Genomic DNA, 25,000 nt, shown 5'->3' with positions numbered 1-25,000 from the left:
GAGACCGCACGTGACGTTACCCACGATAATTAACTTATCGATACATTAAAATAACGCAGGGTGGGAGATATCACTTCTACTCACAGTTCAGCGCCTTATTGTGAGGGTACTACTGCACTACCGTGTTTACATTGAAAACACGTTCCTATTTCAAAGAAGGAAGAAATAGTTAACCACTCAACAGTCACATGTTTCCTCTGTCGAACTTGGAGTCAGGCCACAAAGGAAAAAAAATTGGAGGAGGGGGATTCGATCCGGTGCTGTGGATTGAACTTCGGCGTAGCTCAATGGTTAGAGCGCTTGGTACGTAGAATCAAGGACCCGGATTCGATCCCCGGCCCCGGAGCGAAATTTTCTCCTCTAATATTAATTGTTACCATTACAGATATATTCTGTAGGATCAAAAATTAATCTTTACGTATATTGTGAAAGTTTTGTTAATGAATCTATAGAAGAATTGTTAAAATAATACAGGCAAAATAAAATCGTGCGTCGCAAAAAAATGCAAAATGGATGAGATATGCGTGAAAGGGAAAATCAAATATACCGGCAAGATATCTTAATCCCCCCAACACCCTGGTAGAGGGGCAGAGAAGGCCTGACGGCCTTATCTCTACCAGGTTAAATAAATAAATCTAATCTAATCTAATCTAACCCAGATAAAATATACCGGGTGTTTCAGACTACCCGTATCAGCCCTTTTTACTCGAAAACTATGTGATACTGGTTGTTCATAAAAAAATTTTGATAACAAAAACCTATGTAAAGAATCGATTGGTGGTAGTACCATTTCCCGTAACAAACCGGAAGTAGGGGTACCTGTGGTCAACTTCGAAATTTCAAATGGGGACATGGGTCATTGAAGGTGCCATTGGAAACTACTTTTAAAAAGAAACAACTTTTACTGAAACTTTTTTTTTCTAACTTTTGTTTACTCACAAAGTAACAAAAATGGTATTTTCTGAGAAATGTTATATGTTATGTACGTACATTCTTCATAGTAAATGTTCAAATATGTCCACCACAGTGTGTTAAACAATGTTCTGATCTCCTCCTAACATCCGTGACATTTCGAGAAAAAAGGCTGATACGGATGGTCTGAAACACCCGGTATAAATTTACACATAATAGGCCTACGCTCTGTTAACATCAACTATCTCATTTAAATTATCCGGATACTTGTCTCTCACTAAAAAAAAAAGGCCTTACGGTTTAAGAAACATTAATAACCAAATTTTCCGCATGTTAATTCTTCATTGATGTACTAGATGGCAGCACAGTCTGTATTTCTCTTTCCCTCGCTTGTATTCCCAAGTGTTTAATTCCATTCGCCTCCACTCCACATAGTATCCGTGTCTTTAGCCTCATTATATTCCCTCATGCGTCCCTGTGCATATATTCAGTTTAATGTCTCCATGCACTTCTTTTCCAATATGAATGTTGTCTTGAAGCTCCCTTGCGTTTCTTGCTTTCTTCGTTAATAACATCTCGTCTTTATTTCCAGTCGTTGGTCAGTCATATGGATCTAGCCATTTGTAACGACCCCAACGAGTAGAAGACCTTCCCACTGACCCTGTTTTTCACCTCATCACGAAGGTATGTCCAACCTCTGAAATACTGTCTATGCAACCACGCAATAAGATTCTACTCAACATACCAAACTTATCTAGTACATATCTATTTAAATTGTAATTTTGAAATTTAACTTTTTTTTCTGTTTACTTTCAATGTCTAATACAATTAATGATTGGATTGCATTTCTTTCGTAACATAATATACAGGGTGGAAGTGAAATAGCCTTACAGATTTTCAGAGCGAATAGCTCATGTTGTATGTAACAAAAAAACTATAACATCGAAATAATTTTGAATTGTATTGTCATAGTTATGAAACAAAAGGTATGAATTCTTTAAGATTGTTTGAACCAAAATTCAACACTGTTACAGTATTTAATCATAGTAGTAATTTAGGCCCAAGAATATATAACAAATTTATATTTAAATATCCTAATCTTGTCGATTCTAATAGTTCTAGTATTAAATTAAAAAAGTTATGTATGGATTTTATAAAAATTGAAAAATTGTAAATTTAAATTTATATACTATAATTGCACAGTAGACATAAGACAAATTGTATTGTATAATTATTAATTTCAAGTCAGGAATCCGCCCCTGAGCACGAGTTCTACTCTTTCAGGGGCGAGCTAAAGTTTTTCTGTATATATTATATTTTATGTTACAATTATTAGCAAAATAATAAATAAATAAATAAAATAAATATTGGTGGAAAATTTTTTTCAGAAAAAATGTTTTTCCCAAATGTCTAACAACCTCTTATTGTGAATAGGATAGTGATTTCTGTCCTTATCGATACAAAATGTAATAAATAATCATTTTATCCATCTGGCGTATTTCAATAGCATGCATGCTTTTCGTGTAAATTTAATTTAAAAACCTCTAAATTCAAGCCACTGCACGATGCGAGTTGGCTGCAACACAGCGCCAGAGATCAGCTCATCTACCAATACACACCGAGTTCGTTGACCTCTTACATCTGTATCACGAGAAAGCGTGTGTTAGCGGAAATGTGCCGCACTGCTGAAACTTAAAATGTAATTTTGTCATTATCCGTGCATTTAATCACAAAATGTAATAGCCTATAGGTTTTCTATTCATTTCAGTGTACCCTATCGTCCCTTTCAATCCGCAAAGTTATTTCACTTCCGCCCTGTATATAGGCTAATATATATATTTTTTATTATTATCCAGTTTAATAAACCCTATTTCACCCTGAGGTATATTAGGGTTATAGTTGGCATCAAAATATATTTTATAAGCAATAAACAATAATAAAATTATAATACAAAATTTTGGTCAAGGTTACAATTCACATGAATTATGTACAAGAATGCACCTTAATGAAAGAATGGATCGTTTCATAAAGCCTCAAGGCATGTCTCTATATTTATATCTAATGGTTATAGGAAGAAATATATAATAGCTATTAAACATGTTATTTTAGAAGCAATAAATAGCTATACTAAGAGATGGCTTAAAATTTACGAATTAAATACATTATTAATAACAACAATTGGCAATAATCAGGTATTACAAGAAATGGCTCAAAATTAGAAATCGAATGCATAATTAAAATAAAAATTAAAACCAATAGTACAATATTATAGTATGCGAAATTGAAGACTTACAGTTTCATTATAGTTGATTACAAATAATACGATTTTTTTCCCGGAATAATTTAACATTTTACAGTTTGACGAATATTCTATTCAAGGAGGACACGAAATACTTATATGATTTAGAGTTGGTAAGTATATTGGTTAACGGTTTGGTAAATGTATAAAGTGTTCAGTAACAACTCAAGCTCGTATCTTTCACTGCAGAAGACTGGACAATCATACAATACATGTTTGACATCTTGAGATTCCTCCCCACAAATGCAAGTTGCATCGTCTTTAATATGGAATCTATTTAAGTATTCCCCGAATTTTCCATGCCCAGTCAAAAACTGTGTCAGTACGAAATTTGGCGTTATTACTTTACATTTATTACGATCATAGACCGTTTGAAAATACAGCTCTTTTGTAAGAATTCCCTTATCAGTATATAGGCTAATATTTAATAGTCTTTATTTTTGCAACAGTTTCAAAACTTTAGTTGTAATATTTCCTAAGAACAGTGTCCTTTAAGTTTTAAATGTATGTTTGTTTTTTTTTTATAAAACCTTTTCAGGGAACGACTCGTAGCATAGGGTCTTACGTTAGTGTCCATTTTAAAAACTAGGTCCACATGGATCTTCATAAAAATGATGAAATAGGTCTATGAGCAATAATATATTCAACAATAAGTCCAGAATCAGATCCGTTATATAGAGTGACTAACTAAAAGCGTGAAAATATTACACAGGAAATAGTGGGTCTATTACTATGGCTTACTATTTTCCATATTATCTACATTTATTATTTACATTTGCGCTTATTATTTACATTTACTTAAAATATTACAAGTTTAATGTATTTTCATACTATTTACAACTCGGAGTTAACAACGCTCTCTACGAATGGTACGAAAGGATCTGTCATTGACTCGTATCATTTTTTGTAATGTGACAATGTAAATACGATAGACAGAACCACCTGGTGGACGATAGGGTAATATACAAACACGATGAACAGCCATTCCAGGCAAACTGGGAATTGCAATTAAAGCATTTTTCAGATATGTTTATTATTAGTATAGGACATAGATAAAGTTCCAAATTTAAATATTCTAATGTTTTATTTTCTAAAGAAAAATATTTTACAAGTTTTATATGGCTGATAATAGGTACTGTTTTGTTTCCTAAGTTTGCAGCACTTACTCACAGAGAGCTCAGCTGTTAATGTATGTTTTTTAAATAGCTATTGTTGAAGAAATATTTTGAGAGACTGCACTGTTAATTCCAGAGCTGCAGGATCAAGAAACTTTTTACTCCGCACTATATTACTTCTGTCACTTATTTTCAGTAGTTTGGATTAATAACAACTGATCTTACAGTTCAAGTGAATATTTTGACTTAGAAATGTCACAGTTGTTTTGAAACTGGAAAAATTAAGAACATTAACTCATCTGTAACATCCGTGACATGCAAGAAACAGCTATAAAATATTTACCGATTATGTTTTTGTGAACTAATTGGATGCCATGAGATTTGCATAGCTTTCACATGGACACTATGAGAATGAATTATCTTTTTGCTTGATGCAGAGACCTGTGAGTTTTACACTTTTTGTTAATAAGGTGTGAAGTGAGTTCACAAATCTTGTAACATCCGTCACGGAAATTTTCTTTATTTTCTGCAATAATAATAAATTTTACTCGACAACTTTTTTTCTGTAAAATGATGCTGATTTTCTAAATCATACCTGCACAAACAGCGCTCAACGAGCGCGTGCGCTCCTTCGGAGCGGGAGAGCCGTGTTTACCGCTCGCCGAAACGGAGAGGAAGATACGTCAGAATGACATAGACTTGCTATAGGTAGAGGAGAGGGAAACGACCACTCAGTTATCTAGTGGAGTGCAGTGTGTAGGCCTATTCTCAGTAACTGTTTCACGTTGCTTACCTACTGCTACAGTACAGTATGGAGGAATCTAAAAGACGGAACATAACATTTAACATTTAACGATTTACAGCTCGAACTTATTGATCTTCAATGTGACCTAAGGGCTAAAGATCGTTTGAATAATACTACTAGCCTGGTTGAGTTTTACAAGACTAAACATTAGCAATAATATCCACGACTACACAGGCTGGCTGTGAAAATGATTGCTATGTTTGGCTCAACATTTATATTTGTGAGCAACTGTTTTCTATAATCAACTTTAATAAAGGCAGACATCGAACATCTGTAACTGATGTTTCATTACGATCAGTAGGCTACTGTTCCTTTCAGCTGCCAACAGCATAAAACCTCGTTTTGATGTACTGATAAATAAAAATATAACAAAATGATATTGTAGCTATACAATTTCTATTACTTCTGTAAAATAAATATTTCTTTATTAATTAATAATAGCCCAAGATAGTTTTGCAAACACTGAACGGGAATTCATTTCATAAACACTCGTAATAGTACTTCCTTTTGTGTATATTTTGTACGAGATCACCCCTTCTTCCAGTTCACCCTTATACAGAGCGCAGCTAATATCTGCATTCCGCTCATGAGCTGTGAACCGGCTCGGAGAGCGCAAACCTTGTGCAGGCCTGCTCTAAATGATTCTAATAATAAAAATTGATAAAAGTCATTTCATTTTCAATATATAGAGTTTGAAAATCGTAAAAATGTAATCTGTGACAATTGAAATGACTTTGGATTGCCTACAGGTAAATAATAAATTTAAATGCTAAATGTTGCTGATAGTCATTTCGAATACATTTGAGGTGCAAAATTGTACAGGGACATCATTTTATTTTTACTAACATTTTTAATATTAACCTGGCTATACCTTTAGAGAACCGGAAACACCGTTCGCTACCCCCTTCCACAACCGGAGTTCGATGATACTGGCGTAAAACACAAACAAATCACTTTACTATGTATAGGAGGGAAGAAAAGTACTTCATCCATTTACGTAAACTAGGAAATATCGCGATTTTGAGTTCGATAATTTTCATTAGGTTTTTATTTAATCAAAATGCAGTACTGTATTAAGAATAAGAGTTTTTACTCACGAACTGAGCTGTCCATGCGAACGTGTTCATTATGCGGTGTATATTATACTGTCTACACCACATTAGCGTACACTATAGAGAATGAAGTTCAATTGAAAAATAATCATAATATGAATATTTAAACACAATTTTTAAAATGGTGGCCGTTCATTTCGATACAGGCTTCAGTTCTTTTGTGCATATTATCGCACCATAGACTATTGCATCTAATTCCAATTGCCAGTTTCGTCCTTCGTACTAGTAACTCATGTTGAAATATTTCTGTACCTACTCTACGTACTGTAAATTCAATCTTCACTTCTGCCCGACCCGAAAATATAAAATTACTCAGACATGCTATCTACTGTCCGTCGAAGTGGTTATGCCGCAGGATCCTAGAAAGGAGGGAAATCACGTGACAGTTAATTACTTAACGAGCCCCTTTTATTTAAGTTATTTTAAACAGTTGTATAATATTACGTAAACGTCCAATTCCTAACAGAAATTAATGTTTTCAGAAAAGAGCTAAGACAGCCCAGCTTTTACAGAGAGGCGTGCAGAAGCAGGTGGGGGAAATCGGGATGCGACGTAGGCAAACGGACAGTACCTGTGCGAAAATATGATTCAATAATAAAAGTTCTTTCGTCACTGGAAAACGCGAAGATATTTCTGGAACGTACTATACTCACTAACTCAGTGCTGTTTACTATAAGCGGCCTTGATTCTGTCTGGAGAACAGTTGAAACTTCATTAGTAGAAGGGGTGGGAGTGAAGTACATTCAAAAACTCAGGTACAACAAAAATTGAAGTAAAAATAAAATGATGTCCCTGTGCATTGTTAACCCAGATTTGTAAAATATGAAAAGAACTTAAAATATAGATAATATGAAAACGATAAGCAATAACGACAGACATGTGTAATCTGACGTCTCCTTAAGCTGAATCCGCAGATCCCAAGTTTCCCTATCTGAAAATGTTCTGTACAGCATTCCCGTTTCCTGCTTAACTTTTGTACTCTTTTCTGAAACACCCTATATATGCCTACATGCATAAAATTTAGAAGCAGATTCACTTTTTACAATTTTTATCGCCCGTCTCCCCCCTCAGACTTCCAGAAAAAAAAAAACAACTGATTTTATTCCACACAGTCATATGATATCACGTACACTCAGCCTTCCAATCGAACGCACTTGTGTTCATATTCCTTAAAGCTGTGTAATGAATGCGTCACGTTTCACAGATGGTGCTCAACCTGGTGGTCGACACAGACGTGGGCTCTGACGACGCCATGGCGCTGATCCTGTGCGCCGCGGCAGAGCGTCGGGGTGTGGCGCGCGTCTGGGGCGTCACGTGTGTGCACGGCAACACGGCCCTGCGTCACGTGTGCGCCAACACGCTCAAGACGCTGCACACGCTGCGCAGGCTTGACGTGAGTGCAGCGGCTCCGGGCACTATTATCAGCTTCGTTGCAATAAAATTCATCTCTGTTATTTATCATTCCCTTATAGAGGGTGTTTTCACCCCTGAATTGGAATATCCTTTGGTTTCTAGAGATCAGGTGGTCCTACTAACTGAACTTAGAGACGAAGATGAAAATCGTGGTGATAGCGAAGCAGTTGGTTATGGCGATGAAAATAAGTTGGTGATAGCCGCGATGATGTTGCTGATTGTGCTTACTATTTCGCTCGTGCACCAATGTACAGTAGTGGCAAAAAAACCGGACCGACCCTTGTAGCTGATTTCAGAGCCTTGTTCACTCCAGAGCACGATAGACGGGTAACTAAGGCTTTCGTGGTTCGAATCCTCCCTGGGTAGGAAACTTTTTTTTGTTCCTTATTCAAATTTATTCCCAATACTTTTCGATTGCCGGTAAAATTCATGTTCTGGGAATAATAAGTTAATTAAGTAGGCCTAGTAAAATATCGCTGCAATCGAAAAGTATTGAATAAGGAACAAAAAAAGTTTCCTTCCCAGGCAGGATTCCAACCGCGAAAGTCTTAGTTACCAGTCTATCGTGTTCTGAGTGAACAAGGCTCTGAAATCAGCTACAAGGATCGGTCCGGTTTTTTTTTTTTGCCACTACTGTACAATGCAGTGTGAAAATGTAGGCCTATTGCGTTTATAAAGTCAAAGTTAACTATCAACTGCAAACTTGTTCACCTGATGTGCATTTGTTTAATATCTTTTCGCATCTGATGTTCAGATGTTAAATATTTTCATTGTCTCCTTAAGAATACAGTGTGCCGTGGTATTCCGTGATGGGCGTTCTAGCAAACATAACTATTAAATACCTTAATCTGTAGTTGTGTACGTTTTCAAAACTATAGGTCTACAACTGGAAAAACTCCGTTGTAGGAGGTTACTAAACCTTACAGCTTATGCTGGAGGTGGAATCTGGAGTTTTCCTCCATTAATCTGAACCATTGTCGCTATGGATTGACAAGTCATCTGACGCGCTACTATTGGCTGACAATTAGGAAGGAGGAAGTGAATAGTATATTGTGTCACTCTTTAAGATTGACGCATGCGCAGACCAACGGAGTTTTGTAAGTTGTTCCCCTATAGTTCGGAATTTTACGTTGTTGAAACATTTCTTGAACTGTTATTTCACGGCCTTCTGAGTTTCTTCTCATATTAAAATTATATTCATCTTCCGAACTTAATTCTTCGTAAAATAAATGACTATCACCCTCCAAATCACTCATGATCGACTATTTTTTATTTTAACCTGCGCAGTCTCGAAGCGTTTTAATCGTAACCTCATATTACGCCATCTGCGCATGCGTCAGCAGTTCAGACTTCCCAGTTCCTGCTCTTAATCGAGAACGAATTTCAGTGACTCCGAAGGAGTTCCGAAGCACGTTAGAACAAGAAATTCGAAGTTCATAACCGGTTCTAAATCAATTCAAGTCTTGTTGGAACACACATTGAGATATTACGCATGAGCAGGCAGTTCTGAAACGAACCTTATAGTATAAGTTAATCTGTTTCTGTATGTTACACTGAGGACCGTTTTTGCAAAACTTGCTAACTGAAAAAACTAAATTTTACAGGAGAGACAAAACACTATAGTAAGCAAGTTTTGCTGTATCTCTCACTTATAGCAGAAATCAAGTTTTGAAAAAACGATCACACTTTGACACACTAGGTACAATGAAGAGAAATAACCCAATTTTACTAAGACGCTTTGAACATCATGTAGAGGCCTGCCTTATGTTAACGAATCCATCAAAATCTCAATTTTGCAAATTTTGCAAATTTTGCAGTTAGCAAGTTTTGCAAAAAAACGGTCCTCAATTATTTATTAATACATCCGCGTAATATTCTTATTCAAATATCACAAGAATTCTCATCTTGTCGAAAATTCACTACATGAAAGTACCTAGTTCAAAATAAAATGTTATAACCTCATATATTTGTTTAATATTGCTGTTTCACTAATCATAATTTCTACAGTTACAATCAAAAGTTTACCCTTGAATTTAATACTGCCTAGGACTCGCGTTACGGAATGCGCGCTGATTCGAATCCTCATGGGGGAAGAAATTTTCTCATGAAATTTCGGCCAGTGTATGGGACCGGTGCCCACCCAGCATCGTGATGCACTTGGGGAGCTACGATAGGTAGCGAAATCCGGTTGGGAATGCCAGCTATAACGGCTGAGGAGATCATCGTGCTAATCACACGATACCTCCATTCTGGTTGGATGATCGTCCACCTCTGCTTCGGCATGTGGGCGTGAGGCCAGCAGCTGGTTGGTCGTCTAGGCCCTTCACGGGCTGTAGCGCTACGGATTATTATTATTATTATTATTATTATTATTATTATTATTATTATTATTATTATTATTATTATTATTATTATTATTATTAGGTACTTTCATTTAGTGAATTATCGGCGATAATATCCTCATATTATGAGGACTGGTGTGATATTTGAATGGGGTTATATTGCGAATATATTACCATAATAGTACATTATGCAATGAGCCTATAATGAAGGTAATTAAGAAGTGAGTATGGATGTTTATGAAACGAGCGCAAGCGAGTTTCATAATTTTCATACGAGCTTCTTAATTACCATTATAGGCGAGTTTCATACGACTTTTTATGCTCGACCATATTTCTAACTTGATATTATTAATTTTATTTGAGCAATGTTCCGTATGTTGTGAGATGTGCGCAGACGCGAAAGTATTGATTTTTTCCCAGGAACAGATGTCCACATTGACCTTGCTAGGCCATAAGAACCTACAGAGATAACATTGAAATTAAATTAGACATTGAAAAACGAGATGACAAATTGAATTTATTTGAACATTATTTACAATTAACGCTAATTATTATAATAACAGAACATAACCTTCTGCGACAGTATTGGATTTCCAGCCTCCGTGACTTTTCGCTAATTCTCTTTCGATTGCATATCCGAGAATAATCGATACTTGCGGTTTTATAACGGTAGAAAGCTGACCTGTCATTGGCTGAACAGTTGTAACCTGAGTCGTCATTGGCTGAAAGACCTGACCTTTAATGAGTAGGTGTACTTTAATGACATGCATTAAAGGTCTGCTACCAGGTGTAGGATAATTACTACGTTTTGGCATGGTCGAGCATAAATAATTTTATAACTATAGAAACAGATTATTGTACAAATTAAGATATTTTAATAGGTTACTTACATTTGTTAGCACGGCCATCACGCAATATCACGGTCCACTATATTGTTAAGTATACAATGAAAATAATTAACATCTGAATATCAGGTGCTACACTGAACGAATAGTAGAAATATTGTGCATTTCTGTCCCGGAAGGAATGCACGTGGAATGCTTTCCTCGCAGATTCCGGTGTACCGGGGGGCCGCCACGTCGCTGGTGCGCGGGTTCGAGCGAGCCTCCAACATACACGGCGCCGATGGCTTCGGAGACTTCGAGTACCCCGACGCGCCGGACGTGGAGGCCACGCTGCAGCGCGAGCACGCCGTCAACTACCTGACGCGCGTCACGGCGGAGCACCCAGGTCAGTGCCAGGACAGGAATCTGTACTGCCCCAATATTGACATTGTTGTGGTAATGTAAACACTGCAAAGGCTGAATATAGTGACATACCTAGAAAGACCGAGGGGGGTCGTTTTGACCCCTTGTTTTAAATTGCCTTAATACATGCGGAAAAATGATTTGGTTGTGTAATATGCAATGTAATGCGTCAAAATAAAAATGTAATTGGTAGCACAAAACAGTAACATTCTAGTAATACTAGTGGCTTGTGCAGCAAACTAAGTAAATTAGACATTCAAATAAAAATTTTTCAGATTTATTTTCAATAAAGAATAGCAGACATTTTGAAAGTTATTTGCTTCCGTAATAATGAAACATACTCCCTGTGAATGTTTTTTATGTCAAATACTTTTTCTTGAACCTATCACCTTCAGTTTTTCAGTTTCAACGCGAAAACGCAAGTAACAATGTCAGGACGATCAGTGGGTTTTTCATGTGGGAGTAAAGCAATAGCTATTTCAGGTCATTGTGGATTGTAGGTGAAAGTTAAAAAAAATCAGGTTTGCTATGCTTTCGAACAACAGACATAGCATCTTGGTACAGCTGCTGCATGTAGAGCTTGAAATGTAGAGGGTAAAATCATTTTATCCTACTAAGAGATCTTGCTGAAATGATCTGGAGACTACAAAATTTTGTAGGCCTCTTATTTTATCAGTAAGTAATACCTTTTGGTCTTTCCTTAGGAACTGTAATTTTTGCGCTCTCTCGAGCCAATACTGAAGAGAATCACGCATATAAATATCTACACCACACCGCCATTAAGTATATGAAAAAGACCCAACCCCACTTGATTAATAACTGTCAAAATATTTGATTTTAATAAGAATATTATTATCTTACGTAAGTTTTGTAGTTATATATAGCCGCCATTCAGTAAATTATAGAAATGAAGATCTAATTTAAGATATTCTCTACATCTACTTATATAACCCCAAAAGTTTCACTTTCATATCATCAATATATAGCATTAATACGTACAATATTAATGAAAAATAGTCACATCATGGCATTATTTATAATAATATTTCATTTCTAATGGTAATAATGTCATCAAACCACCTCAAGTTTTGTAGAATTTAATATCCAATACACAGCTGTATTCAGAAAATTACACACCGCAGAATCAGACCTGTAAATTATTTATAGTAAGTCTTGAAGCTTTTAATAACCAATTGAATTTGAGCTCTAAATATGTCGGCAATCCTGCAGGTCATGGCCTTCGTGTAATAGCCTATTGTTTATTGTGGGCTAGTGTGTGTTTTGTTTTATTCTGAAATGATGCACTAGTTCTCAAAACTGACGAAAGATGGATTTTTGAAAATATGAAAATTATGTAGGAAAACGCTGAAAGTTACTATTTTTCTGAAAAAACTTTGGGTTCCAAGCTTCAAAATGAGGGGTCATTTATTAAAATCCGTTCAGCCGTTTTCCCGTAATTTCCATTACCAGTTCAAATTATATATATAGATTATAGTGTTGGAGATTAAAGTTACTGTCTTTTTAGTAAGTAATCTTCTTCTTCTTCTTCTTCTTCAATTCATGGTATGGGCAATTGCCCGTTCCGGCTTCAAAGGTCACTCCATCTTTTCATCGGTCGTCCTTTTGGTTTATAATTTATTGCTTTCTTAGGAAGTCTGTAGTCGTCCATTCTCTCTACATGTAATTTCCAATCTTGTCTGTAATTGTCTATTTTATCAATAAGTGGGTACTTATACTCCTAGTTCTGCCTAATATCTTCATTTCTAATTCTATCTAATCTCGTGCATCCTTTTACTTTCCGCAAGAATCTCATCTCTGCCGCTTGTATTTTACTAACTTCAGGTTTTGTTTCACTTCCATATAAAAGAGTAGGGACTGCCATTACATTGTAGAATTTCATTTTTGTGTCCTTTCTGCTTTTATTCTTCAAAGTTCTATTAATTGTGCCACATACTGTCTGGAATGATATTTTCGTTAATATTTTTTTTTCCAACTGTTGTAAGAACTATTCTCAACCACTGAAGTAGAGTTACTTAAAAATTCCGTAAAAGCTACAGTATCGGCGCCGTGTTTACGAATGTGACGCTACTCCCTGGTTTTCAAACATAGCAGTTTTCTCATTTTATGTATTTTACGTCTGAAAGCGTGGAATTGAGTCCAAAACTAATCACTATTGGATAATATTACTGATAATTACATCTCAAGTCTGATCAGTGTAGTATATATCTAGTCAGCGATGTATGCAATGGAGAGGGAAAGGAACTGGCCACCCTACCCCATTATCTCCTGTCTTAGTTCCCTCATGAGTGATACCTTATTGGTGTCACTTGTGAGGTTCAGACAAGTCTTCGGGCTGCTACTTACTGATAATATGGACGGCAGTGGCGGCTCCTGCATATTTCTTAAGAGGAGGAAAGAAGTTAACAGCACGCAATGACACCTTCTTGAATGAGACATGCTACAAATTAGCTTACATGCATACTGTTATTGCAAGTTATCTTGAACCTTCTGAGCGGGGTCAGAGGGGCAGAGGGAAGGAAGCGCGTAACGCGGGTGGAGCCAACTGAGTTGTTTGCGCATGCTCCGCAGCATAATCTCTTGTCAAAAAACATAGAGCTATTTCCTTCACTGCGTACCAGTAGTGTTACCATGAAGCAGCAACCACAGGGTAGTAATTATGGTGAAATCACACCACCGCGGAGAAAAAGTAACGCTGGTATCCATAGCCGAGAAAGAGAAATTATCGCAAATATAGTAAAATTAAGCGTTGCAAGGAGGAAAAATTAAACAAATATTTGCTGGAACCTCTTGCTAACGAATATGAGAGAGCGGCTAAATGCTCTGGCAAAAGTATTAGTTCCGTGAAGAGAATTAAGAATAATATTGAATAACAATCGAATGAACCTCACACTACTCCGGGAAAGAATAGGTATGTAATGTTTAGAAATTATTGCTATAATAGTTATGTACAATAGTGTGTGTATTGAGAGCGACATAATGAATTATTGTTGCAAGTTATTATTTTCTTATAGTTCTACTAAACATATTATTTCATTCCAGAATTAGACTTGTGTAAAGTTGAAGTGGACGACTTCGATCAACATGTTATTCGGGATGCAATCGAAGAATTCTATCTGTTCAGAAAGTAGTACCTACGATTAAGAAGATAATTCCGAATGGATGATGCCATTGGCGAAATAATTAATTTTGGACCAAGCGATGATGGCAGCAATGATAGGAATATGGATTGCATATAATTGTAAATTAATGTAAATTCAAATAATAAGCCTGTAAAATATTGTTTTAAGAATATGTACATATCAGCTGAATGTGTAAGTCATGCAGGCCTATATAATGTACAGAAGTAGCTGTAGTAACTCCGCCATTGCCGGTCCCCAGCCCGGATGAGAGAGGAGTGTACACACGATTATATTTAAATACTTACTCATTACTTACAGGTTAATTAAAGCTTGCTACGAAACTATGTTCTCCTCTCAAAACCGGAGTATCGAGAAAAGATGATTTCTGTATTGAACCAAGTTCTTTTACAGTAGAGAGCCGTAAAGTAAAAGAACCAACGTTTTCTGAAAAGAGCCACGTACCCGAGGGAGGGGCATCCTTGCCGTGTCGTTACGTTGATGAGTACACGCCGTACCGAGCAGTTCCAAAGACAGACTTGGGGGATGTAAGGTTCAAGATAACTTGCAATGACAGTACATGTAAGACCAGGTAGTGTTGGGGTTGGCCTTCCCTTCTGTATAGCAATAATCTGTTCTTGTAAACTGAGTTTCCTAAATTGTCCAAAATATATTATGATTTCACTTCCATTCATTGTTGAATAATTGCGCAAATTAACAATTACAAGGAAATTCACCTCGCAGCATTTTTCACGCACACTACAGCATCACACGTGTTGGAAGAGACTAGCTACTAACTCGTAACCGGAACCGTTTTACGGAAATGGAAATGGGAAATAATCTGTTAGGAAAGCGAGAACACTGCACCCACCCACGTGGTCTGTGTTGCCACATGTACATTTTACAAGTTCAGTATCACATGCTTTTGAAGAATGTCAGTTCTTGTAAAGTCATACTACCATTGTTGTTCAAAGCTGCCAGTGGCCGATTAATTTTTTATGTTAAAAATAATGCAGTTTGCAGTACCTACTTTCAGTTTCAAATATATTTCTGCAAAACTGACAACTTGGCTGTTGCCCTGTCTAGTAGACAGTGAATGGAAGTGAATTTCAGGGGCCAAAAAGATCTGCGATACTAACGTAGAACTACTTCCTCTTTGTTTTACATAAACCCGACTTTAACTTTCAAATATCCTTGAAAGTTTCAAACCATGAATAGTAGCCTATATAAAATGCAATGAATAATATTTTTTATTCATAATTTTTTAAAAAAAGTTTACATGGTGTCTTTCATAGCGTTGCGTTAAAACTCTTTTTATTGTGCCTCCTCCTAGATGTGTTATAGTCTGGTTGAATGCAGCCGTTAGATGGCAGCGGTAGCGAGCCTGCTGCATGACCAGTCGGTTTCTATTTCCCGCCCATGACTGATTCAGAGGAGGATCTCTTCCCTATCCGTTCATTTACTTGCTTTAAAACTCTGCTTCTTTCTCTGGCCGCTAGCGCGCTGTTGTCTATGTGTGTTAACTGCAGTAGAGGAGGAATGGAGTGCCTTTCCTCCACACAAACAATCTCGCATCTTTCTCACAGTTTTCTAGCAGCACGTGGTTTAAAACTCGATCAACCGAGGTTTTCTTATAGCTGTGAACTTAAATATTATCGAATCTTCCTCGAATTTCAAGGCACATATTTTATTTGGTATTTACTTTCAAAAGAAGAAAACTGTGAGGAGGACGTTCCTCCCTTCCCTCCCCCGAGGAACCGCCACTGGGACGGGTATCAATTTGACTCCTCAGTCTTTCTACGTATTCCTAATATCTGCACTTCTATAAAAGTTTCAACCTCAGATTCCAGATGAACAACATCTTGGCAAAATTAAGGAATGTCATACAGCCACAATTGGGCATATATATGGAAAAGGGGCATTTCTAGTGTTCAAGAACTGAACATCTCACATTCAAAGACGTAAGGAATTATCAGTGATCTTGTTTAAAATCAGGCGAGGTGACGCTGCTGTGCCTGGGCCCCCTCACCAACGTGGCCCTGGCGGCGCGCATGGACCCCGCCTTCTGCTCCAACCTCAAGGAGGTCTTCGTCATGGGCGGCAACTCCGGCGGAATAGGCAACGTGACGGCAGCGGCAGAGTTCAACTTCTACTGCGACCCCGAGGCTGCGCACGTCGTCATCCACAACATGCGCTGCCCCATCACCATCTTCCCCTGGGAGGCAGCCTTCCTGCATGGCAGACTACCCTACGTGAGTCCATTGTTAGGGACCGGATTTTAACAAGTCCATTCTAGGTCATTGGAATAGTTACAGTTGATTTTGAGTAACGTAACTTTTCTCTCCGTGGTAAAGATGGAATCATTTCCAATCCATTGTAATAAATGTAATTTCTAGTGCTGTGGATCGATCAAAATATTTAATCGATTAATTATTTGAATTTAATCGATAGATTAACTGAGCTTTCATCGAGTTGAAAAAAAAATTTTAATATACTGTAATACACAATTATTGTTAAATTTAACTTGTGTTCGGTGATAAGCATAAGTCTTAAATGTTGCATATCTGTATAATAATATATTGTATCGCTGTATTACAAAACAACTGTTTTAATTACTGGCTAACATATTTATCATGAGGCTCATAATTTATTGTGTCAATTTCTCCGGGAATTTTTGAGACAAACATAAATAACAAAAAGTATGAAGACTCACCTAGTTAATACTGCTTCATCCATGATTTTAAACATGTGAGTGCATTCACATGCTCCGAATTAAGTGCCACTCTACGTTTAGTAACAATGTTTCCTGCATCACTAAACACGAAAAAACTTTTTTTCTGTCAAGCACTTCTCCACGATCGTTCAATTTAAATCCAAACGTTTACCTCTCAAATTTTCATATGACATAATGGAGTTTACACTTTTCACAAACCACAGGAAACTCATTTTTTTTCTTTATCAAACTAAACACACGACCTTCATATACAAACTCAGTACAGAAACTGCAACTGCAAAAGTACAGCGGTCGAAACAGAAGACTGGCCCCTATTGTAATCGAATTACCAGATTTTAAAAAGAGAAGAAGGTAGTTATGTTTTCAGCTGCACACAGACATGGCTATTTTATAAGGGATGAGGGGAACGAATCCCAGAAAAGTATGTATTTCATATGCCAAGAAGATGAACTGACAACAAGGTGGAAGTTTTCTTGGAAAACCATAAAACTTAATAAGGGTTTCGCATTGTGTTTCAACTTTCAATAGAGGTAGACTAGGTCACTGTCCTCATATCTCCATCTCTTTCTCAATTGTTTGTGCAAAGATTTTCCCTGCTCTACCTGGTTTACAGTTAGAAAATAACAGTACTATTGTGCTTTTAAGTAAGCAAATTCCAAGTAAGAAATATTGTTGGAATTTTTAGTGTGAGTTGGTATTAAGAAAATAATAATATCAACTACAACCGATTAATTTTAATCGACTCGATTATTCGATTAAATATTTTTGATCGATTAATCTTACAACAGAAATTTATCGAGTAATCGATTAAATCCCTCAACACTAGTAATTTCACATGTTTTCACATAGCTTAACAAAACACAAAATATAATAAACATCAATGTTAACACCAGAATAAGACAGACTGCACAGAGACCTCGGAGAAGTCCACAGCTTGTACCCGCAAGTGCAAGATCACAGCCTTCTCTCAGGGAACATGGCCGAAAACTTCAGGAATTTCAACAATGCGACTTTTTCGCAGGTCATTCACCTCATGAGAAAGATCAGTCACTTCTTACTCTTCTGCTGGCATGTCATATCTGCGATCAGTGGAAATTCCAAGATACATACGGGCTATTCATATGAAATCGATCAGTAAAAAACCTCGCATTTTTTTATACTCTACTTATACAAGGTGCTGAGGGGAGTGCATTTTCAAAAATATACTATCGAAAGTCAATCGGTTTTCGTATTATTGAGCGACAAATTTAGCATATTTTATAAAAACAAGCCTCTTTCAGCGCTCAGAACTCTGGAACCATTTACTGCAGAACATTGAACGAGAGCTCATTTTGAAGCTGACATTTGGTAGGTTATGTTAAGAAGTAATCCTTATTTTTATTCTACACAGAGAGACAGATAATCTGATTTTACTTACTTTTAGGTTTTTTGGCCATTTGTAAAAATGTAAAAAATTGAGAAAAAACCTTGCATTATTAAGAGGGATTCGGCATTGTTTGCTTAGTGGTACGGCAATAAGTTTCGAGGGTATTAAATAAATTATTTTCACACGCCTAGATTTGAACGGCGCAGTACCGCACGCACTGGCCGAGAGCTGAAGATAAGCGAGCGTTGGGCGTCATTTTACTCCTGTGTTTATAAAAACTTGTGATAAAGCTAGCCCAGCCATGACTGCAAGACGAAACATCACATGTTTGTCTCCTGGCCTTGCTTGCCTAGGCTAGCTCCCGCCTCACAGTCAGCTGGTTAGTTCACGCGCGTACTATTTATTTTCTTTATTTGATGTTTTCAATACTTTCTTATCAACGTACCACCAGTAAAAAATGTGTGTTTATTTGTACTTTCAATGCGGAATATGACCATGTGTTTTAAAAAATATTTTTTGGTGTACAAAGGCGTCTTAATGAGGAAAAATCTAAATTTCTCCATTTCCATAAAAAGTAAGAAAAACTGTTTACATGTAAATATAAACTTTAATTTCTCAGCATCAAAATAAACCATGATTTTGATCATTGTGTGAAAGCGTTTCGGAGCCACAACAGTTTAAAGTTTTTAATTTTATGAAAACACGATAAATTTAAATATTTTTAATTTAAACACTATGAAGTTGCAGGGCATGTTGCACGTATGTATGTATTTATTTACACTGCAAGTGGGCAAGCACCCGGTGGCAGTGGTATATACAATATTAACAATACACAATAAAATGATAACCAATACACAATAAAATTTACAATACACAATACAATTTTACAACACATATACAATTTTACACACAATACAATAATAATACACAATACAATTTAACACAATAATAATAAAACATAAAATAAAATACCTAATTTACAATACAACCTACATAATTATATATAGGCCCTACATAAGTTTCAATAGTCTTTCACTTTACTCTCATCTCATTCACTGTAGTGGCACTATGACGCATTTCACTGACACTTTAGCACACATTTCACTGACACTCTGTAACACATTTCACTGACACTATAGAACACATTTCATTGACGCTATAAATTATCACTGATCGGAACTGTTCACTGCACTGTAAAACCATAACTTCACCGACTCACCTCGCTTCACTGATACAACAGTTCAAATAAGTCAAATAATTACACCCTTATGCATACTTATAAACAGAACTACATTTAAACTAAACATTTCTAGTCTAAGACCCTCTTACACGCTATTTTTAAATAATTTACAATTCAAAACAAGGAAGTAAACTCGTCAGGCTAGATAAATACATGTCACATTAAAAAAGAAATGCCACCTTAATTTTAATTTTCACTTTATACACAACTTTTTAAATTATTCTTGAATCTCCTTAAGGAAGGACAGCCCTCAAAGACCGCTGCAGGTAGGTCATTCCAATCATTTATAGTTCTATTTAAAAATGAGAATTTACCTACATCCGTTTTCTGTTTCCTACATGATCGTTCCTACCATAGTACGTTGGCTTTTCTAACCGAGCCGTTATGTCTACCCATGCTTTCTGACCTAGATGTGCTCTATACAGTGATGTTATTCTAGTTTTCCTACGTCTGTTTTCCAAAGTTTCCCATTTAAGTTCTTTTATCGTATCGTTTCCATCTTCTCTTTTACCTTTAACAAATTTCGCTGCCCTATACTGGATGGGCGAATCCCGAAATGCATATAGAGTGTTAGTTGGGAGGCCAGAGGGGAAAAGACCTTTGGGGAGGCCAAGACGTAGATGGGAGGATAATATTAAAATGGATTTGAGGGAGTTGGGATATGATGGTAGGGACTGGATTAATCTTGCTCAGGATAGGGACCGATGGCGGGCTTATGTGAGGGCGGCAATGAACCTTCGGGTTCCTTAAAAGCCAGTAAGTAAGTATGGAGTTCTGATGCCTCAAACTTTGCACAAAGCATTATATCACAGTTGTCAACTGACAGAAAAAGTTTCATTGTATTTAAAGTTCAATTTTCTCTATATTTCGGTCGATTTGAGATGCGGAGTCACCTAGTATGGAATGAAGTTCACAAGCTCTGCTCTGCATGTTACAGGAGTGGCGCAAGAACGTGCTAGGCGCCGTGGCCAGTGCGCAGGCGCGCCTCATGAACAAGGTGGAGCGCGTCATGTTGGAGCAGGAGCTGTACGGCGTCTGGGCGCGCTGCGACCCCCTCGCCGCCGCCATCTTGCTAGAGCCACGCGTCGCTACTGTTCTCAAGCGCGCCTACGTCACGGTGGAGCTGAGCGGCGAGGCCACTAGAGGCGCCATGGTCGTGGACCACCTGCAGAAACTGGGCCGAGACCCCAATGTCACCCTCGTGGAGCGAGTGGACGTGGAGCTGTACAAGCAGATGCTACTGGAGGCCTTCGCCCCCGAGCCAAACGAATTAGACTAACGTAGCTTAATGAACGACTCCAAAGTGACTGCGAGAATGAAAACCCCGCATAATTTTGTCATCATCCAAGTATCAGACCAAGTGGCCTGTTACGGTCTCACTCCAGCCCTTCAAAGCAGTGGCGGCTCGTGATAAAATATTGCGTGTGTTCACAATTTTGTGTTCCAAGATCGAAGATGGTTTGAACTTAATAGTCAAAATTGATAAGTTTAATATGAAATATGATTATAACATCTCACTATGGAAAAAACCTAAGTTCTATATACAGGGTGATTCACGAAAATTACCGTCCCTTATGGAGCTTATTTCCGAAGACATTCTGAGCAAAATATGTCATATAAATATTTGTCTTTATCTCAGTATTTTGAGATTTACATTAATTTGAAATTGTTTGTAAAATACCTTTATTCTTGAGTTTTATTAAGGACCAGCCGTACCCGTGCGCTCCGCTGCACCCGTTAGAAATAAATATAAAGTAATTACATAATTAAAATAGGACATTTGATCCAGGGAACATTCGTGTTTGATAGAAGGATAAATCGTTTAATATGTTACTTAATTTAAATTGCATCCAAATAATTAAAATGCGATCATTTTGGTCCAGAGACACTCATTTGGTGCAATGACAATTCCTTTAACATGTTTCTTAATTTTTATTACATTCAACCATAGTTTAATGAAGATTGACATCATTTAGAATTAATGTGTATACTTTATATTACTTGTTATAGGTTTCCATTGAATTATGGTAATAACTTAATTTTAACCCTTGTTTTCTACGTATTCAGTAAATGGCGCTTGGCCCACTATGGTTCTGAACCCTTCAAATAACTTAAATTATATTATATTATATTACATATTATATTATATTATATTATATTATATTATATTATATTATATTATATTATATTATATCAGAAGTTACTCTAGTAACATTATAGCATTATGTCCATCTAGAGACACTACACTTTCCAATGGTGAAATAATAATTAATTATACAAATCGGTTAATTTAGCTTCCGATATTACTTCATACAAACACAGAAACATTATCTGTAGGCTATCTTTCATAGCTTTCGATTGTTGCTGTCCAAGGCCCCTTACAGACGAAGTCATTTGTTTTTTAATTCATTACACGGCCTTAGATGGCAGTTATTTTAATTTTAAACTCATTTATCTTATTAAATATCAGTCCTATCGAAATTTTTCAAGGAATAAAACTTATCGAATATTATTTTTAAAGAAACTTTTGTTATGTAACATTTTTCACAAAAATCAATAATAAGCGAGATATTTCGATTTATTTAATTCAGGCCTCCTTATAACCCCCCTTTTAAATAATGTATTTTGAATGCCATATAGCCTAAAATCTAAGTTACAACGAACTTAATTTATATTCCAATTTTCATCGAAATCCGTTCAGCCATTATCGCGTGAAAAGGTAACAAACATACAGACAGACATACAAACAAAAATTTCAAAAAAGCGATTTTCGGTTTCAGGGTGGTTAATTACATATGTTAGGACCAATTATTTTTGGAAAATCGAAAATTACCAGAAAAATTTCGGCTACAGATTTATTATTAGTATAGATTAAAGAATATTACAGATAAAGAATGAACTATTCCGGAGTATCATTTCTTTAATTGGTTAATATTCTGAAGCTAAACATGTGTTGTGAATCCCATAGTTGTTTCGTAGAGAATCTTTTTCGATTTTTACCTACACAATTACATTTTCTTACGCATTTATCACATAATTGTTACAAATCACGCCACTCTTGTAAATTCTTCAAGACTGTACATTAGGATGCATAATTAAACTGTAAAGAATCAAGTTCCTAAAGTCGTATGATTTGTAACAATTTTTGTGATAACTGCGTAAAAATGATGACATTTTTAGTTATAAATTTAGAAACAAAATCTGAAAAAAACAATTAACAACACATTTTTAGCTTCAGAACATTAGCCAATTAAAGAAATGATACTTCTGAATAGTTCATTCTCTATTTGTAATATTCTTTTATTCTTTAAGCTAAAGAGAAAAAGGTATCTTACTAACAACTTCAAATTATTGTAACTCGTGAGTCACCCTGTATAATAATAATAATAATAATAATAATATTATTATTATTATTATTATTATTATTATTATTATTATTATTATTATTTAATAATGACACCCCGATTATTTTATTTCAGTTTGTTAATGACGTAGGATGTCATTATAGCATGTAACATATAGTTAACTAAAGTACCTACTATCAAGTATAGTATTTCACAAACTAAACTCCCGTAGCACACTCATACAAAGTAAAAACTCCGACATTGAGAAATGCTGACATCTATAGGCCAAAATACAGACCATTTCCTAACTCGAGAACGCATGGATGCATCTGAAATCTATAGGATAGATTCAACGTAGGCTACAGTAGTAGTGGGGGGGGAAAAAAAAAAAAAAAAAAAAAAAAAAAAGAAAAACCCGGACCGACCCTTGTAGCTGATTTCAGAGCCTTGTTCACTCCAGAGCACGACAGACTTTCGTGGTTCGAATCCTGCTTGAGAAGGAAACTTTTTTTTTAATTCAAATTTATTCCCAATACTTTTCGATAGCTGGTAAAATTCATGTTCTGGGAATAATAAGTTAATTAAGTAGTAAAATATCGCTGCAATCGAAAAGAATTAGGAATAAATTTGAATAAGGAACAAAAAAAAAAGTTTCCTTCCCAGGCAGGATTCGAACCACGAAAGTCTTAGTTACCAGTCTATCGTGCTCTGGAGTGAACAAGGCTCTGAAATCAGTTACAAGAGTCGGTCCGGTTTTTTTTTTTGCCACTACTGTACACTCAACGCTTTGTGCTCTTGACGAGTCATAAGCGAACACAGACAGTTCTGTCCCGCGCATGCGTGTTAAGACTTGTAACCTCCATGAAAAGAGCACGGCTTGCATGTGAACGTACGTTACCAAATTTACACAAGAAGTCTATGGAAGCTCGGAAGTTTAAAATACTCGATTCAGATAGTATGTACCCTCACTATGCCAACACGATTTTAAACAATAAAAATAGTCGTCCATTAACGGAAACAAGGTATTCACGTGCTGTTATTCAGGCACGGCGACTGCTTCAAAGGTGTGACTAAAATCTGTTTTGCCTCGTGGTTGGTAACACAGTAGATGCAGACATTCTCAAAACTTGTTCTGTGCAGTTATTACGAATTTGTTACAGAATAGTTGGGTTTTTAGTTCTTCTAAAATGTCTGTACTGAGAGTGCAGCCTGTAGTATAAATCTCATTAAATTTTCTGCTGCCGTCACCCTTTCACACAAGGTCCATGCTTCACTGCTCTATGAAAGAACTGCCTGGCCGAATGTCTTGTAAATCCTTAATCTTGTATTTTTAAGTACGTAAGTCTAGTCTGAAGACTTCGTTTATTACATTCGTAGCTCTATTAAAATTTATTATTTTTTAATTGATGTACTTTTTATCTCCATATGAAATCTTGTACCGAAAGTATTTAAAATTACTGACTTGTTCAAGAAAATTATTTTATTATCAATACAAATTTTACTTCATATAGGATCTATCGAGGACATAACTTTTGTCTATTCAGTTAAAATTTGCAAGTTAAATTTTTTTGACATTATGTGTAAATTGTTGTAGTGCATCTTCAGAATTTTCTACACTGATCTGGACATCTGCAAATAGTAAAGTATTAAACTTCAAATTCTGAAGAAGGTGGGTGAAAAAGTGCAGTCTGTCTTTACTAGATTGTTAGTCCTATACATTGTGACTGTGGATGCATCAGTCTGTAATATTTCAAACAATAAATTTATATTAAATGTATCAAAAGCTTTTACATAATCGATAAAAGCTAAATGTGTAAATTCCTCTCTCTTTTTCTCTCAGTAGTTTCAATGAAAAATATTCATTAGCACAAGGTCGTCCTTTTTCTAAACCCATTTTCTACCTCATCAATTAGGGGAGAATCGGGTAGTATCGG

At 36.1% G+C, this 25,000-nt stretch overlaps 1 protein-coding gene across 6 annotated transcripts in view; it reads left to right on the top strand.

Annotated features, from left to right (window-relative positions):
• The window catches only part of LOC138700895 (nucleoside hydrolase-like), a 35,309-nt gene extending 13,514 nt beyond the window's left edge, over nt 1-21,795 (top strand). For 4 of the 6 annotated variants that reach the window (XM_069827298.1, XM_069827301.1, XM_069827300.1 and 1 more), the window contains exons 2-6: nt 1,505-1,596; nt 7,448-7,636; nt 11,051-11,228; nt 16,378-16,634; nt 20,660-21,793. In XM_069827298.1, the coding sequence (XP_069683399.1) occupies nt 7,448-7,636; nt 11,051-11,228; nt 16,378-16,634; nt 20,660-21,001 (966 nt within the window). In that variant the 5' untranslated portion in view covers nt 1,505-1,596 and the 3' untranslated portion in view covers nt 21,002-21,793. Of the gene's footprint in view, nt 1-1,504; nt 1,597-7,447; nt 7,637-11,050; nt 11,229-16,377; nt 16,635-20,659 lie in introns of all 6 variants that reach the window. The other 2 variants (XM_069827297.1, XM_069827302.1) reach the window with 2 other exon arrangements.
• The last annotated feature ends 3,205 nt before the right edge of the window (nt 21,796-25,000 follow it).

This window comes from Periplaneta americana, chromosome 6 (genome assembly GCF_040183065.1).
Source record: "Periplaneta americana isolate PAMFEO1 chromosome 6, P.americana_PAMFEO1_priV1, whole genome shotgun sequence".
Lineage (NCBI taxonomy): Eukaryota > Metazoa > Arthropoda > Insecta > Blattodea > Blattidae > Periplaneta > Periplaneta americana.
Note: the sequence above shows the minus strand (reverse complement) of the source record. Positions and strands in the feature narration are given on the sequence as shown.